This window comes from Dasypus novemcinctus, chromosome 6 (genome assembly GCF_030445035.2).
Source record: "Dasypus novemcinctus isolate mDasNov1 chromosome 6, mDasNov1.1.hap2, whole genome shotgun sequence".
Lineage (NCBI taxonomy): Eukaryota > Metazoa > Chordata > Mammalia > Cingulata > Dasypodidae > Dasypus > Dasypus novemcinctus.
The window spans coordinates 27,143,179-27,157,034 of record NC_080678.1 but is presented as its reverse complement, the minus strand read 5'-3'; the positions used below and the strand labels follow the sequence as shown (position 1 = coordinate 27,157,034).

Below are 13,856 nucleotides of genomic sequence, written 5' to 3'. Positions count from 1 at the left end.
TGTCTCCAAGAGGCTCACCTCAGACAGAAGGACACAACCAGTTTGAAAGTGAAAGAGTTGGGAAAAAAGTTCCATGCAAAATGTAGCCAAAAAAGAGATGGAGTAGCATTACTGGTATCGGACAAAATAAATTTTAAATGCAAAACTGTTATAAGGGATGAAGATCATTCTATACTAATAAAAGGGGCAATTCACCAAGAATAAATAACTGTAATAAATATTTATGCACCTAACCTGCGTGCCCCAAGATATTTGAGGTACACACTGGCAAAACTGAACAGAGAAATAGATGTCTCTACAATAATAGCTGGAGATTTCAATATACCATTCTTACTATTGGATAGAACGTCTGGACAGAGGATAAATAAACTGCTTGAATAATATGATAAATGAAATAGACCTAACAAATTTATAGAACATTATACCCCCAGACAGGATATACATTCTTTTCTAGTGTTCATGACTCCTTCTCCAGGATAGAACATATGTTGGGTCACAAGACAGGTCTCAATAAATTTAAAAAGATTGAAATTATACAAAATGGTCTCTCTGATCATTTCAGAATGAAGCCAGAAATCAATAATGGACAGAAAAAGAGAAAATTCATAAATACATGGAGATTAAACAACATGCTCTTAAAAAGAAATTTTTTCTTACGAAATTTTTATGAGCAGAAGGGAAAATCCAAGGAGAATAATCAGTGTGCATTCTCCTCTAACACCATGTAATCTTTCTCATGTCATTTTGGAAATTGGCAATAAAAGGTTAAGGAAAAGCTGCATGGCCACTTTTAAAGCTGAACTACCCCATCCCGGGAAATTATAAAAAGGCACTGTAGAAAGATGATAAATGTAAAAGAATAACTATATAAGATGTATTATTTATCATCAAGATTGTTAGCGCTTACCCTCCTGTGAGCCAAATTATTACCCAACTTATCCAATAATATTAAAGACTATTTAATATATACCAGTCACCAAAAGCTATTATTATTATTTTTAACACATTATTCATTTAGGTTTTGTTGGTTCTTTTAGGAAAATGTTTTCACTTACTTTGCTTAGGGATTAATAGGGTAAGGTACAATACTTTTTTTTTTTTTTTAATCAAGTCTTAATGTTGTTTATTATTCTTTACTCTTGCCCTTCCCTCTTTTGCTACCCACTGTTTTAGTGTACCAAACAACTTGTGGTCTTGTTATTCAAGAGTAATATCTTATTGCAGTATCTAACAAATAAAAGAATGGAATTGTGGATTTATGGATTGCTAGAGCTTTTGCAAATCTTTTTATAAACAATTAAAAATGTTTTATATAAATGGTTCTGTAATGCTTTGACTATTATTACTTTTTCTGATTGTAGGTAAATTTAGGCTTCATTTGGAATTAGAATAAAGGTGTTTTGGGATGAATGTTGTTCAGATTTATGCTTTGGTTTGTAGAGAACAGTGTAGGTAGATGAAGCTCTAGGTTTGTAGTAATTAATTTATAAAATTCAATTCATTTGTTTCTTTAGGGATATGGAATAAGGTGACACCTCTTAATTTGGCTTTTATTAATTGGGGTACTTGAGTTTTCAGCAAACAACTTGACCTGAGTAAAGAGGTGAATTTATCAGGATTATAGTTTCTAGGCCAGACCAGTTCACCAAGAAAGTATTTTACCTGTAACAAAAGAGTACTGTTGTTAGTAGCAGTACTAATAACCACTATTGAATACCTGTTAGGATATAGGCATTACTCAGTACTTTCATATATAATATTCTGTGACTGAAATAAGTCAGAAATTACTTTTGACAAGATAATTATAAAGAAAACCTCTCTTTTTGGGCTGTATGTGGAAAAAGATATAAGTTTCTGAGTGTGCTCATGTATATGTAAATGAGCCCATTTTCAGATAGGAAAATATGGGAAAATTAATTGGCTTTTTCCAAATATAGGAAAACCTTATTTAAAAGTAGCCTTTGTGATTTGGAAGCAGCATATTCTTAATGTGAAATGCAATTATCTGCCTTTATAATAAGCACAATAAGGAAACAACACTTATGAGACATTCAAGCTGGGGTATGCAGGAAAGATCAGGGAAGTTGGTTTTCAGTTAGGCTGGGACTCATTATATGCTGTAGTCAGAGCTGGCAAAATGAATATATATTTTTCCATTTGAAGACAATCTGAAAATAATACCAGTTTTAATGTAGACATACATATAAGGAAAAGGAACTTAATAAATTTAAGCACATACTGTGCTCAAGGTGTAAGGCTGGGAGCTCTACATGTTTTATCTCATTGAATCATCACAATAACCTTACTAGTTATTGGGGTATTCTTATCTAATAGAGAGGGAAATAAAAACTTAAGAAAGGTTGTTTTTCGGGAAACGGACTTGGCCCAGTGGTTAGAGCGTCCGTCTATCTCATGGGAGGTCCACGGTTCAAACCCCGGGCTTCCTTCACCCATGTGGAACTGGCCCATGCGCAGTGCTGATGCACGCAAGGAGTGCCCTGCCACGCATGGGTGTCCCCCGTGTAGGGGAGCCCCATGTGCAAGGAGTGCGCCCCGTAAGGAGAGCTGCCCAGCGCAAAAGAAAGTGCAGCCTGCCTAAGAACGGTGCTGCCCACACGGAGAGCTGACACAGCAAGATGATGCAACAAAAAGAGACATAGAGCCGGTGCTACTGAGAACAACAGAAGCAGACAAAGAAACAAGACGCAGCAAAAAGACACAGAGAACAGACAACCAGGGTGGGGGTGGGGGAAGGGAAGAGAAATAAATAAAATCTTAAAAAAAAAAAAAAGATATGGAACTATTCCACCAAAAAAAAAACAAAAAAACCGTTGTTTTTGGCCAAATTTGTTACCTTAAAATATTTTTCTGGGAATGCAGTGAAAGGTATATTAATTAATTAATTCACCAGAGGTCATGAAACTAGTAAGTATAATATCTGAGATAGGAAACCAGGCATGTCTGACTGTAAAGCAACCTCCAGCTTTACAATATGACCTAAGAATGAGAGGTTGGACAACTGCCTTCTTAGTGGCCCTTCTGAGAGACACCTGGGTATTAATATTTTGTCATAGAAGAATGTCAGTTGAATAAAGTAAGTCAGAAATAATGAGAATAACATATTTTTTTTTACCATGAAATTCAATAAAGCTCCTTTATTTTCAATAAAATAGTGTCTGTAGACACTATTTTTCCTAAACTGACTGCCTGGCAACATTTTCTCACTGCCACTTTTAACTATGTTCTTCCTTTTTTCTGCGTTCAACAATAGATAAACGTTGAGTAGCTTCTTAATGTTGCATATAAAGAACAAGTTTCGTTTTACCTTCAATTTATTTCATGCCTTAAGCTGGCCTTTAAATCATACTAACTGACATCTCAGGTACTAATACTTCAATTTGGTGGTGGACAGATGAAATTCAAATATTATTTAAAACCATACATACCTCATACTGTGCTTATTTTCTTATTGCTGTTGCTATTGTTCCCATCTAGAATGGTTTCTTCTATTTCTCTGCATTTTTAATTTTCCCCTTTAAGATCTAATGCACTTTCAACTTCCTTGTTTTTCCAGCTATTCTAGTATTTCTTCTTTTTCTTTGGACTTAGAGAAGGGACTTAAAAGTTTAAGCACTTACCATATGATACAGGTATTATGATGCCATTCATGTATTTTTATCTCTTTTAGTCTTTACTACAGTCTATAAAAATAAGATGTCAGTATTTTAAAAATGAATAAACTAAAAGTTCAGAGATGGAGATTAACTTGCTAAGTCACAGAGCTACTCAAAGATGGAGCCAGGATTCAAAATCACTATTATAGCCTTTACCAGTGTTTTCAAACTTTAACGTGCATAGAGATCATCTGGGTTTCTTGTTAAAATGCAAATTCTGATTCTGTGTAAGTATCCAAGAGTCTGTTTCTAAGAGCTCCCAAGGGATGCTGATGCTTATCTTCCTTGAACCACACTTTAACTAGCAAGAGTCTAGTCTATATAAATTATTGATTACATATAACAATGTATTATTTTCTATATGTATGCTTTATTTCCTTAAGTAGGGATTAGACTTCTTAATGGCAGACATTCTTTTATAATACCTAAACACTTAGCTGAAGTAGGGGAATGGGTGAGAGAATATGCTAAGTAAATACTTGTTTGATACATATAATCCCTCAAATATTTTAATAAATATAAAAACAATATATTATACAGGGACACATAGTCATATTCTGAATTTAGTCTTCCTTAAACGAACCATTAATTTACTAAATAACTGCTAGTTTACTATGTGCCAGGCATTATGTTAATCTTTAATAATTTAGAGATTGATACTTATCTAAAACACGGATAAAAGTAGTCACATAGCAAGTGGTCAAGCCAGGACTCAGCCCAGCACTGTCTGATAATGAATTTCTTCTCTGTAGAGATCACAAACTGGCTACCTGAGACACCTCTTACCCACAGATGTGTTTTCTTTACGTCTTTAGAGTGTTTAAAAAAATAAAGCTAAAGGAAAAAGTCAGGGGATTTCATATAAGTAAATGAATTTTCAATTTCTTATAAAATCTGGGAAATCTGACTGTATTTGGTCCACCTTTCTGCATGGCAACAGTTAGCTAGAGCTAAACAGTGGCTCTTCCTCTAGATGAGGTATCTGTCATTTGTTACTTGTCAGGCCCTTGGAGATATTTGTGTTTGAGACTGCTGTTCTACACTTTACAGAATGTCTTATTACAGTTCTAATTCTTACATTTATTTCAATTTTTAGAGTCTTTTGTCAAGTCTTGTGAAACTGAATAGTTTGACCTTAGCTAGAAATTGCTTCCAGTTATATCCAGTGGGTGGTCCATCTCAGTTTTCTACCATCTATTCTCTAAACATGGAACACAATCGAATCAATAAAATCCCATTTGGAATTTTCTCCAGAGCGAAAGTATTAAGTAAGCTGAATATGAAGGTAAGCCTCTGTTTCTGTTGGAGGGGGGAAAAACACAAAAAATACTATTACTAGTACTTCTACTCATACTTTATGATTTCTCTGTTAGTGTAAGGAATGTGTACTGGTACTTTGCTGATGGAGTTTAAACTGATGAAATTAAGGGTACTTCAGGGCCATTTGTATTTGATGACAAATGGATTAGAAACGCACCTACCCTTAGACATTTGTCCTAAAGAAATAATCTTGAATGTCTATAAAAGTGGAGCTGTAGGGATATTTATTACAAAACTCTTTGGTACCAACTTACGGTAATATTAATAGGGATTTAATTTTTAAAAAGTAATATGTCTTCAATGGAATACAGTGGAGCCATTAAAAATGATAATCTAGAGTAGAAGACTTGTTGACATGTTCATGATATATTAAGTAGTAAAAGTTAAAACAAGAATCTCTCTCCATGCATGCTTTCTAAAAGCTCTTGTAAATATGCTTAACAATATATTAAATATCTATATATTTATATAGAGGCATATAACCATTGCTTACCAAAAAAATATAATGTTTATCTTTGGATGTCAGAATTGTTTTTGGGTGATCTTTATGTTTTCTTTGCTTATCTGTATATTTTACAATAAATAAGTTTCACATCTGTAATAAGTTCTATTGCAAAAGGAAGAAATGAAGAATCATCTAGTGCAGTGCTTTAATTTTGTAGTAAACAAACTTTAGGCCCAGAGAAGATTACTGAGTTGGCCACATAGCTAATTCATGGCTGAGGTAGGACTCCAGGAAACCCAGGTTTCCGGCTTCCAGGCCTTGTGTTCTTTCTACCATATCATACTACATTCTTTTGTCTTTGATGAAATGTTTCAACATAATGTTATTCTCTAAAATATAGTCTATAATTTCTTGATTCTATCTTCATTTGTTCATAAGTACAATATTGTGTATCTTTTATGATGATTCTTTGAAAGTATGTAGTAAGTGATTGGAAATTCAAGATAGTCTTCTAATCTTAAGTATAAAATTTGTTGTTAATCGTCTGGTTATTTCAGATTTATAATTCTCAGTGTTCAGTTTGTAATGAGAGGCTTAGAACATAGTGGCCCAGGTGTTCATTAGTTTTTGTATTTTAGTGTACATTTTTATAGACATGTTGTAATTGCAATGTTTTTAGCCTGGAAATATTTGTCATTTTCAATGAATTAAAAATAAAACTTTGCGTAAAACTTTGACTTAGCTTTTCCTCAAATATGACAAATGTTTAACAAAACTTTTTCTTGAAAGCTGTCAAAATGAAATCTGACATTTTCTACCTAGAAAAGCACTAGTATTAAATTTTTTAAAACCAAAATGTTTTCTCACACTATCAAGACTTTAGACATAGATATCCTTCTTAAAATAGTTAATAAGTTTAAATACTATACTAAAAGAAAATTTTGGTTTAGAAATGGATTTTGGCCACTTAGGATTTCTCTTACAGGTGGTTTTGTGTAAAATAAGACAAGCAAGTCATATGCATTGCAGAAAATATAGATTATCACAAAGGAAATAAAATAAACCCACCACTGAGAGGTAGCATCACTGTTAATATATTGGCATATAATCATTGATACCCAACTGGGATAGGGTAGCTGAAGTTCCCCTCCTTATACCCCCAGCGCACAACAGTGTGGCAAGAGTTGTTAATGAAAGTGTGCTTTAAAAGTGAATGATGTGGAGGCAGGATAAAAGGTAGTATATCACTGGTATATGTTTCACTTTTTTTTTCTGTGTATGGCACTATTTATTGTTTTAACCAAATTACGTGTTTCTTCTGTCTTTAATGAATAAATGTTTTGACCATCTTTTCGTATGAATTTTTTAATTGACCTTGTAAAATTGTAGATACTTAATTTGTACTCTAATGATTTAATTTGTTGTCTTATTAAGAATTTTTCCCTTTCTTCTGCTTCACTGCCCAGCATCTCTAGAATTGCTGAGCTCATTTGAGTTTCCTTGTGAGTGATCATTAGATGTTTCTTGCTCCATAAATAAAGATGTGTACTCACATGTGCTCATATCTTTATTTGAGCATTCACATTTTATTCAGTGATTTCTGTGCCTTTTTGTGAAATGGGGAAACATTATATTTACCACTAGGATCTTTGAAATCTCAGGTGTTGCTGTTTGTAGTATATTTTTCCATTTCCATTATAGATAACCATGTGGGGAACAAACTTTCAGTTTAACCTCAAGATTAAAACCTGTTTACTGCAGGAAAAATTTGGGAGGCTTAGAATTGTTGTTGCTGCTATTGTGTTTTGTTTTGTTTTTCCTATATTGGGATATCAAAAAAGGGGAATAAAGTTTTCTGTTTTAAGAATTCTCTTTCCAAAAGAAAGGGTATGTGTATATTTATCTTTGTTTTGTTTTGTTTTTATGGGTTTCTGTCTTGAAAGGTTTTTTATGTCTTTGCCAGGACAATCAGTTAACATCACTTCCATTGGATTTTGGAACTTGGACCAGTATGGTAGAATTGAATTTAGCCACTAATCAGCTCACAAAGATCCCCGAGGATGTGTCTGGTCTCGTTTCTCTTGAGGTGAGTATAAAAGAGATCCTTTCCACAATTATCCCACTTATCACTTACAAATTAAAATAACCTGTTTTTGTTTAGGTAAAGATCATAATTAAAAATGGTAGAGCTAAAGCGTACAACCCTATTAGGATGATGAAGTGTTGACATCATTCTTCTAGACTCAGTGCTTCTGAGTTACTCTTGCCCACTGAACAGTTGATAGGTTTGAATGCTATGAAGTGCTTTAAAAGAAAGAAAAGGACCCAAAACTTAGCATCTTTTAGTATATATATATTTTTTAACTCTATTGAAAAACGAAATTTTTCTACCAAAATAATTATGGACTCCTTAGACTGGCATTCAGAATGCTTTGTTACTTGACTCTAGCTTACTTTTCTTATTACTAACCTATTGTTTTATTCACTGGTCAAATAGATTATTTTTTTGTTTTTGTTGGAAATATATGCATATTTCTAGCTGTGTACATTTGGTCCTTTTGTTACCTCTATCTGGGATACCCTCTTCTCATCTCCTTAATTTTTCTCTTTTAAAGGTTTTTCTGTAATTAAAGATCCATCTCATTGTCACCTCCTTAGTCAAGTATGAGTTCTCTTGCCTCTGAATCCCCATGGTTTTTTTGTTTTTCCCATATTTTTAATAAAAACACTGGTAGTAAATTTCTTTTATTTCCCCTGTATCCATGTTTTTGTTTTAAAATCTAATTTCTTTATTTTTATTATTTTATTTTATAAGGAGAAATAGTAGTATGGTGTAATGGTTAAAAGCATGGGTTTTCAAGTCTAGGTGTAATCTCAGTTTTATCTCTCTATATTTATGGATTTAACCTGCCAAAGCTTCAGATCCTTGGCTGTGAAATTGGGAGTAGTATTTACCTCACAGGGTTATAGTTAAGATTAAATGTGACAATGCATATAAAGCATTTAGTATAATGCCCTGCAATTAGCTGCTATTATTATTTTTTGGTATTATTGTGTATGTTTATTTTTCATGAGGTGGCATAACTTTGGAAGAGATAAATAGATATAAAAAATTAGCCAGAACCTAATGTAGAACTTTCAAATATGTCTTCCTGCACCCCGCTAAATTTTAACTTCCCTGAGAATAAGAACTGTCCTCTCTAGCCGTTTTTACCCCCTTTCTTCATTATTTTGCAGAGTGCCTTGCAATGTAATTAAATACACTATAAAAACTGTATGGGTTTGATGCAGACAGCTTAGAAGTTACCTTCCTTAAATGATGGTTTATAAGGAGTTTTTAATAATTATTTTCTGGTTGCATAGATGTTTAATAAATTTTAGACCACAAAATGGTTATATATAACTGCCATTCATGAATTGCCAAACATTATCAATGATTTCTCTTTAGGTCCTAATATTATCAAACAATCTTCTGAAGAAGCTTCCTCATGGTCTTGGAAACCTTAGGAAGTTAAGAGAGTTGGATTTAGAGGAGAACAAATTGGAATCCTTGCCAAATGAAATTGCTTATCTTAAGGATTTACAGGTAAAACATTATTAAGGTGGTTTTATAATTATATGACTGAATTTCTTGGAATCCATTCCAAATTGCACAGTTTTCTTAAGAATGTGGTCTAATTCTTGAATCAGGTAAATGTTCCTCTTACAGCCCTCTTAGGAGTGACTTTTATTTTCATATAAACTACCTGCTTTTGTCTTCTTGAAATTACTTTGAAAAGCATATAACTTTAAGTGATTATCATCTTATTGAATCTAAATTCCCTGTTAATTTTATTGGCTTAGTAGATACAATACTTGAAGTTTACATAAATTGTAGGAGATATGTATGTAACTGTCTTTTATTTTATTTTGTTGATCTTTTAGAAATTAGTTTTGACAAACAACCAGTTGACCACTCTTCCCAGAGGCATTGGTCACCTTACCAATCTCACACATCTAGGCCTTGGAGAGAACCTACTTACTCATCTTCCTGAGGAAATTGGTATGAACTCTTTGGATGCTTGACTCTGTACTAATAATTTCTCCATGTGTTCAAGCAGTATTTTAGTATTTTGAAAAATTATGACAAATTTACCGTTTGTCTAAACTGAGGCAGCACCAGGCTCAAGATTTTTGATTTAGAGACTTCAGTGGTTGGTGGGTGGTTGGTTTTGATTAGGTTTCCTCATGAAGCATTAGAATAATATTGTACTTGAGAATGTTTTAGAATATTTATATTTCTAATAGGTTTTGCATATAACTTCAATTTAAAGAGAGTTCTTTCGTATTCCAAGTTTAAAAATTACATGGGCTTGCATTAACTTAATAACTTCCTGCCAAAAAGAACATTTCCTATCAGATTTTGGAATTTATATTGTATTTGAGAGTTTTAGACTTTTCCAAGTGTTTTCACATCTGTTATTTCATATAATCAACAGGACCACCTTGAATTTTAGACAGTGCAAATTGTAATCCCATTTTACAAAGAGAGAGAGTTAATCTACTGAGTCACATAGCATGTAAATAGTAGTTCTTAAGTTAGTAACTTCATGTATCATAGTCTCACATCTTTACCATGAAGTCCCAGAGGCACTATATATGAATGATTAAGAATGGATTTGAATAAAATAGACAATTCAGAATTGGTTCTGCTGCTTTATTAGATGTTTGACTTAGAATAAGATATGGAAACTTCCGCTTTTACTCTATATTTATTGTTTATATATGTTCATATATGAATGATATACTTCAATAAAAAAGTTAATGAGAAAAAAAAAGCACCAGTAGTTGGCTATTACTTTTATTAGGACAGGGAATATAAATTAAGGGAGAAAAGAAAAAAGTTAGGGAGACCCTCGTAAGAGAATTTTTTAGAAAAAGCTATGTAAGCTCCCTAAGCCTCAAATTTCTTACTGTAAAATAAGGATGATAATGGTAACTTCTCATTTTTTTCCTTTAAAATGTTTTCAGTACAAAAATACTCATACATAATTTTCCAAACATAACTTTCCACTTTCAGTGCTATTTTCCTCTAACTGACAATGCTCAAATCTATATTTTGGTATATTAATCCTCAAAAGAAGATTTTTAAAAAATCTTACATTTAAATAAATTCATTGTCTGCTAGCTGTTATTTTTAATAGTCACCTGCAGCAGCACTATTAAATATTCTAAATTTTGAAGTTTAAAAATTAGAAACACATGAAGCAACTTTATATTGTCATTTCTAGTATATTTATTCTGCTGACCTCATGCAATTGTTCAAGATATTTGCCTAGAAACTAGAAAGTATGGTGTCCTAAGACAATCTAAGGAAATTTTTTAAAATATTACTTAAGTTGATTTATGGCTTACTACCAAAATATGTGATAGTTCTCATAGTAAAGATTTATACCAAAAAAGAAAAATCTATCTTCAGAAGAAAATTACTAATATGACATTGTCACATTGTCTACAACAGAAAAGTGATTCTAAACACTTAAATCACCTGTGGAGCTTTGAAAAAATATGTGTGGATGCCAAACTGTACCATACAGAATCTCTGGAGATGGTGTATATGTATTTTTAAGAAATTCTTTAAGCTTGAAAAACAGTCATAAAGGAAGAATTCCTCTTAATATTATAGACTGTATTAAAATTTTTTTTTCAAGCTTTCCTGTATGTATCACTTGGGGAGCTTTAAAAATACTGATGCATGGGTTACAGTCTCAGAGATTCTGATTTATTTGGTATGAGAATGGGACCTGGATACTGGGATTTTTTAAATCTCCCCAGGTGATTTGACTATGCAGCAGTGTTTGAGATCTGTGGTTGTAGAGTGTTTTAAAACTAAGAAAAGAGAATAAGAGGAAATGTGTATTTAGATAAGTAATGCCCAGCATAGCATAATGCTCAATTGAACTTTCTAAAAACTTAATTTTTCCTTTGACAATAATAATTGATTTGCTTTTTTAAAACAGGTACACTGGAGAACCTAGAAGAACTATATTTGAATGACAACCCCAATCTGCATAGCCTTCCGTTTGAGCTCGCTCTCTGCAGCAAACTTTCAATCATGAGTATTGAGAACTGTCCACTCAGTCACCTTCCACCTCAGATTGTTGCTGGGGGTCCTTCTTTCATCATCCAGTTCCTAAAGATGCAGGGTCCATATCGTGCCATGGTCTGATATATATCGGCTGGTCCCAAACACTGTCAAAAATAGACTGCCATTATTGTTTCATATCTATATCTGTATCTATTTATGTAGATATTGATATATATGGCAGATTTATAAAGACTGCATTATGTGTTTCTGCTAATAGAGGAATCATAGCCATTTAGTTGTGGGTTTTTTGTTTGTTTTTAATTCTGTACAAAAAGCTTATATAAGTTTTCTTCGCTGAACCTGATGTTTTTCTGTTGTGTAATTTGATATGCCAGTTTGCTTAAAACATCTGCCAACAAATTATGAAGTTATTAAATTTAAAGGACAGAGGTAGTATAGTTGACATACTTTCTCTTAGGAAAAATAGTGGGCAAACAATTTTGTTGCAACTTTTCATATACATTTCCCCTTACCAATTGTCAGATCTTTCTAGAGTGATAGGCCCTGAAAGTAGAATTTTTCTTTAATTTATTTTGAGATTTGAGATTTAAATTTTATATATTGTTTACAGTCAGAGTAAATCACTGGATTTTTTTGGGGGGGGGGTTGATTTGCTCTGTTTTAATCAAATCTAGAATTTATATCCTTTGCTAAGGAATTTGCATCTTGTTTAAATATTTAAAGATATTTGCTTGTTGAAACAACTGGCAAAATGAAAAGATGCAGTCAGAAATTCTAGAATGCCTTTAATTGTGCTTCTCTGACCAATTGTGAAGCAAAATACCTGAAATAAGTTTTTGGGTAGGAAGAGGGTATTGAGACCTTTTCTAGTATAAATATCTTTTTTTAAGTTTAGGGGACAAAAACGTGTGGTGAAAAGTTTCCTAGAGGTTGCAGATCCAATAAAGCTAACAGAATAATTTGGCAAAAAATGAAAAAAATTTACACATAAACACACACATTCTATATATGTATATACAATGCTATATAGATATGTATTTATTATATCATAAACTTCAATAGGTAACTTTAAGGATTTCTCCCTATCCTTGTACAATGAAATGAATGTCTTTCTTTGAACACTGCAATATATGTACGTTTCAAGGTAATTTAACAGTGTACTATGGTTTTATATCTTGACTTGCCTGTACATTTTTCAGTTCTGGAATATTTGCATCTAAGCACAATATCTTCACACTGTGCTGTATTGCTGCTGAACTAAATGCACTTTTCCCCACATGTGGGGCACTGGCTTCAAACAATTCAGTACCATTAATTTTAATCTCATACTTCCTTTCTTGGTAGTTAATACAGTTATGGAAAAGAAGCACATTGCATAGAAGGTATTGATAGATAAGTGGAAATTCTGTAAGATGTGCATGTGCTATTTGACTATTTGATATATTTTCTTTTGCTTTACTGTTTTTAAGGCTAGCAGTATTGTAAACATGTGCCCCTTATACAGTACTTTTATTTTTGGTAATGTCAGTCTAAGTCAATGTAATTATTGAGGAGACTAACAAAGCAAATGTATTCTAGATATCATCCTAAAAAACACTTCCCATTTAATGAATATTATGTATAATTATGTATTGCTGCTTGTTTTTTGCCATTTTAAATGGGCATTGTGTTTTAAACAAGATAGATCATTTTCGAAATAAGGCTGTAATATAATAGAAATCAAGAGTGTAGTTTTGCTTTTCCTGGCACACAAATTCAGGGCTAGGTATGAGGTGAAACCTATATTCTTAATTGGCATTTTTATAAGAAGCAACTTAGAAATGGAAGGCAGGTAAAGATATAAAACCCTAGAATGCTTAAATGTGCTGTAAAAACTATTGTAGATGTCACTGGATTTTACCAAGTAATATCCTTTCTTCTTTTTTCCATCTACTGTGGCTTTTCAGTTAAAATTTTGTTTATAAAAGGAATTTGTTTATTACAGCTCTACCTAGAGCTTGTGTGTATGTGTGTTTTTTTTAAAAAATCTCACATCCAGTTGTGTTTATATGTCAAGATGACAGAACTTGAATTTTAAAGGCAGTAACCTAAAAGACCTTTTTCAAGTCTTTTCTTTAAAAAAAATTATGCTTATTATTTCTTAAAATGAAAACAAATGTTTATTTTAAACATTTTGGTTCCCCTACCTTTATTTATATTAATCTATTATAGAAGTACTAATGATCATGATCTTATATGTAGAAGTGATGCTACATGCAAACAATATATAGATGGGGAGTTATAAAAGATTTTTAAGGAGCATAAAACATATCCTTTGTATAGCCACCAC

At 32.3% G+C, this 13,856-nt stretch overlaps 1 protein-coding gene across 2 annotated transcripts in view; it reads left to right on the top strand.

Moving 5' to 3' along the window:
- SHOC2 (SHOC2 leucine rich repeat scaffold protein) overlaps positions 1 to 13,522 on the top strand; it is a 141,586-nt gene extending 128,064 nt beyond the window's left edge. For both annotated transcript variants that reach the window (XM_058298440.2, XM_071215677.1), the window contains exons 5-9: positions 4,771 to 4,959; positions 7,403 to 7,525; positions 8,888 to 9,025; positions 9,364 to 9,481; positions 11,439 to 13,522. In XM_058298440.2, coding sequence (XP_058154423.1) covers positions 4,771 to 4,959; positions 7,403 to 7,525; positions 8,888 to 9,025; positions 9,364 to 9,481; positions 11,439 to 11,647 — 777 coding nt within the window. In that variant the 3' untranslated portion in view covers positions 11,648 to 13,522. The remainder of the gene's footprint in view (positions 1 to 4,770; positions 4,960 to 7,402; positions 7,526 to 8,887; positions 9,026 to 9,363; positions 9,482 to 11,438) is intronic.
- The last annotated feature ends 334 nt before the right edge of the window (positions 13,523 to 13,856 follow it).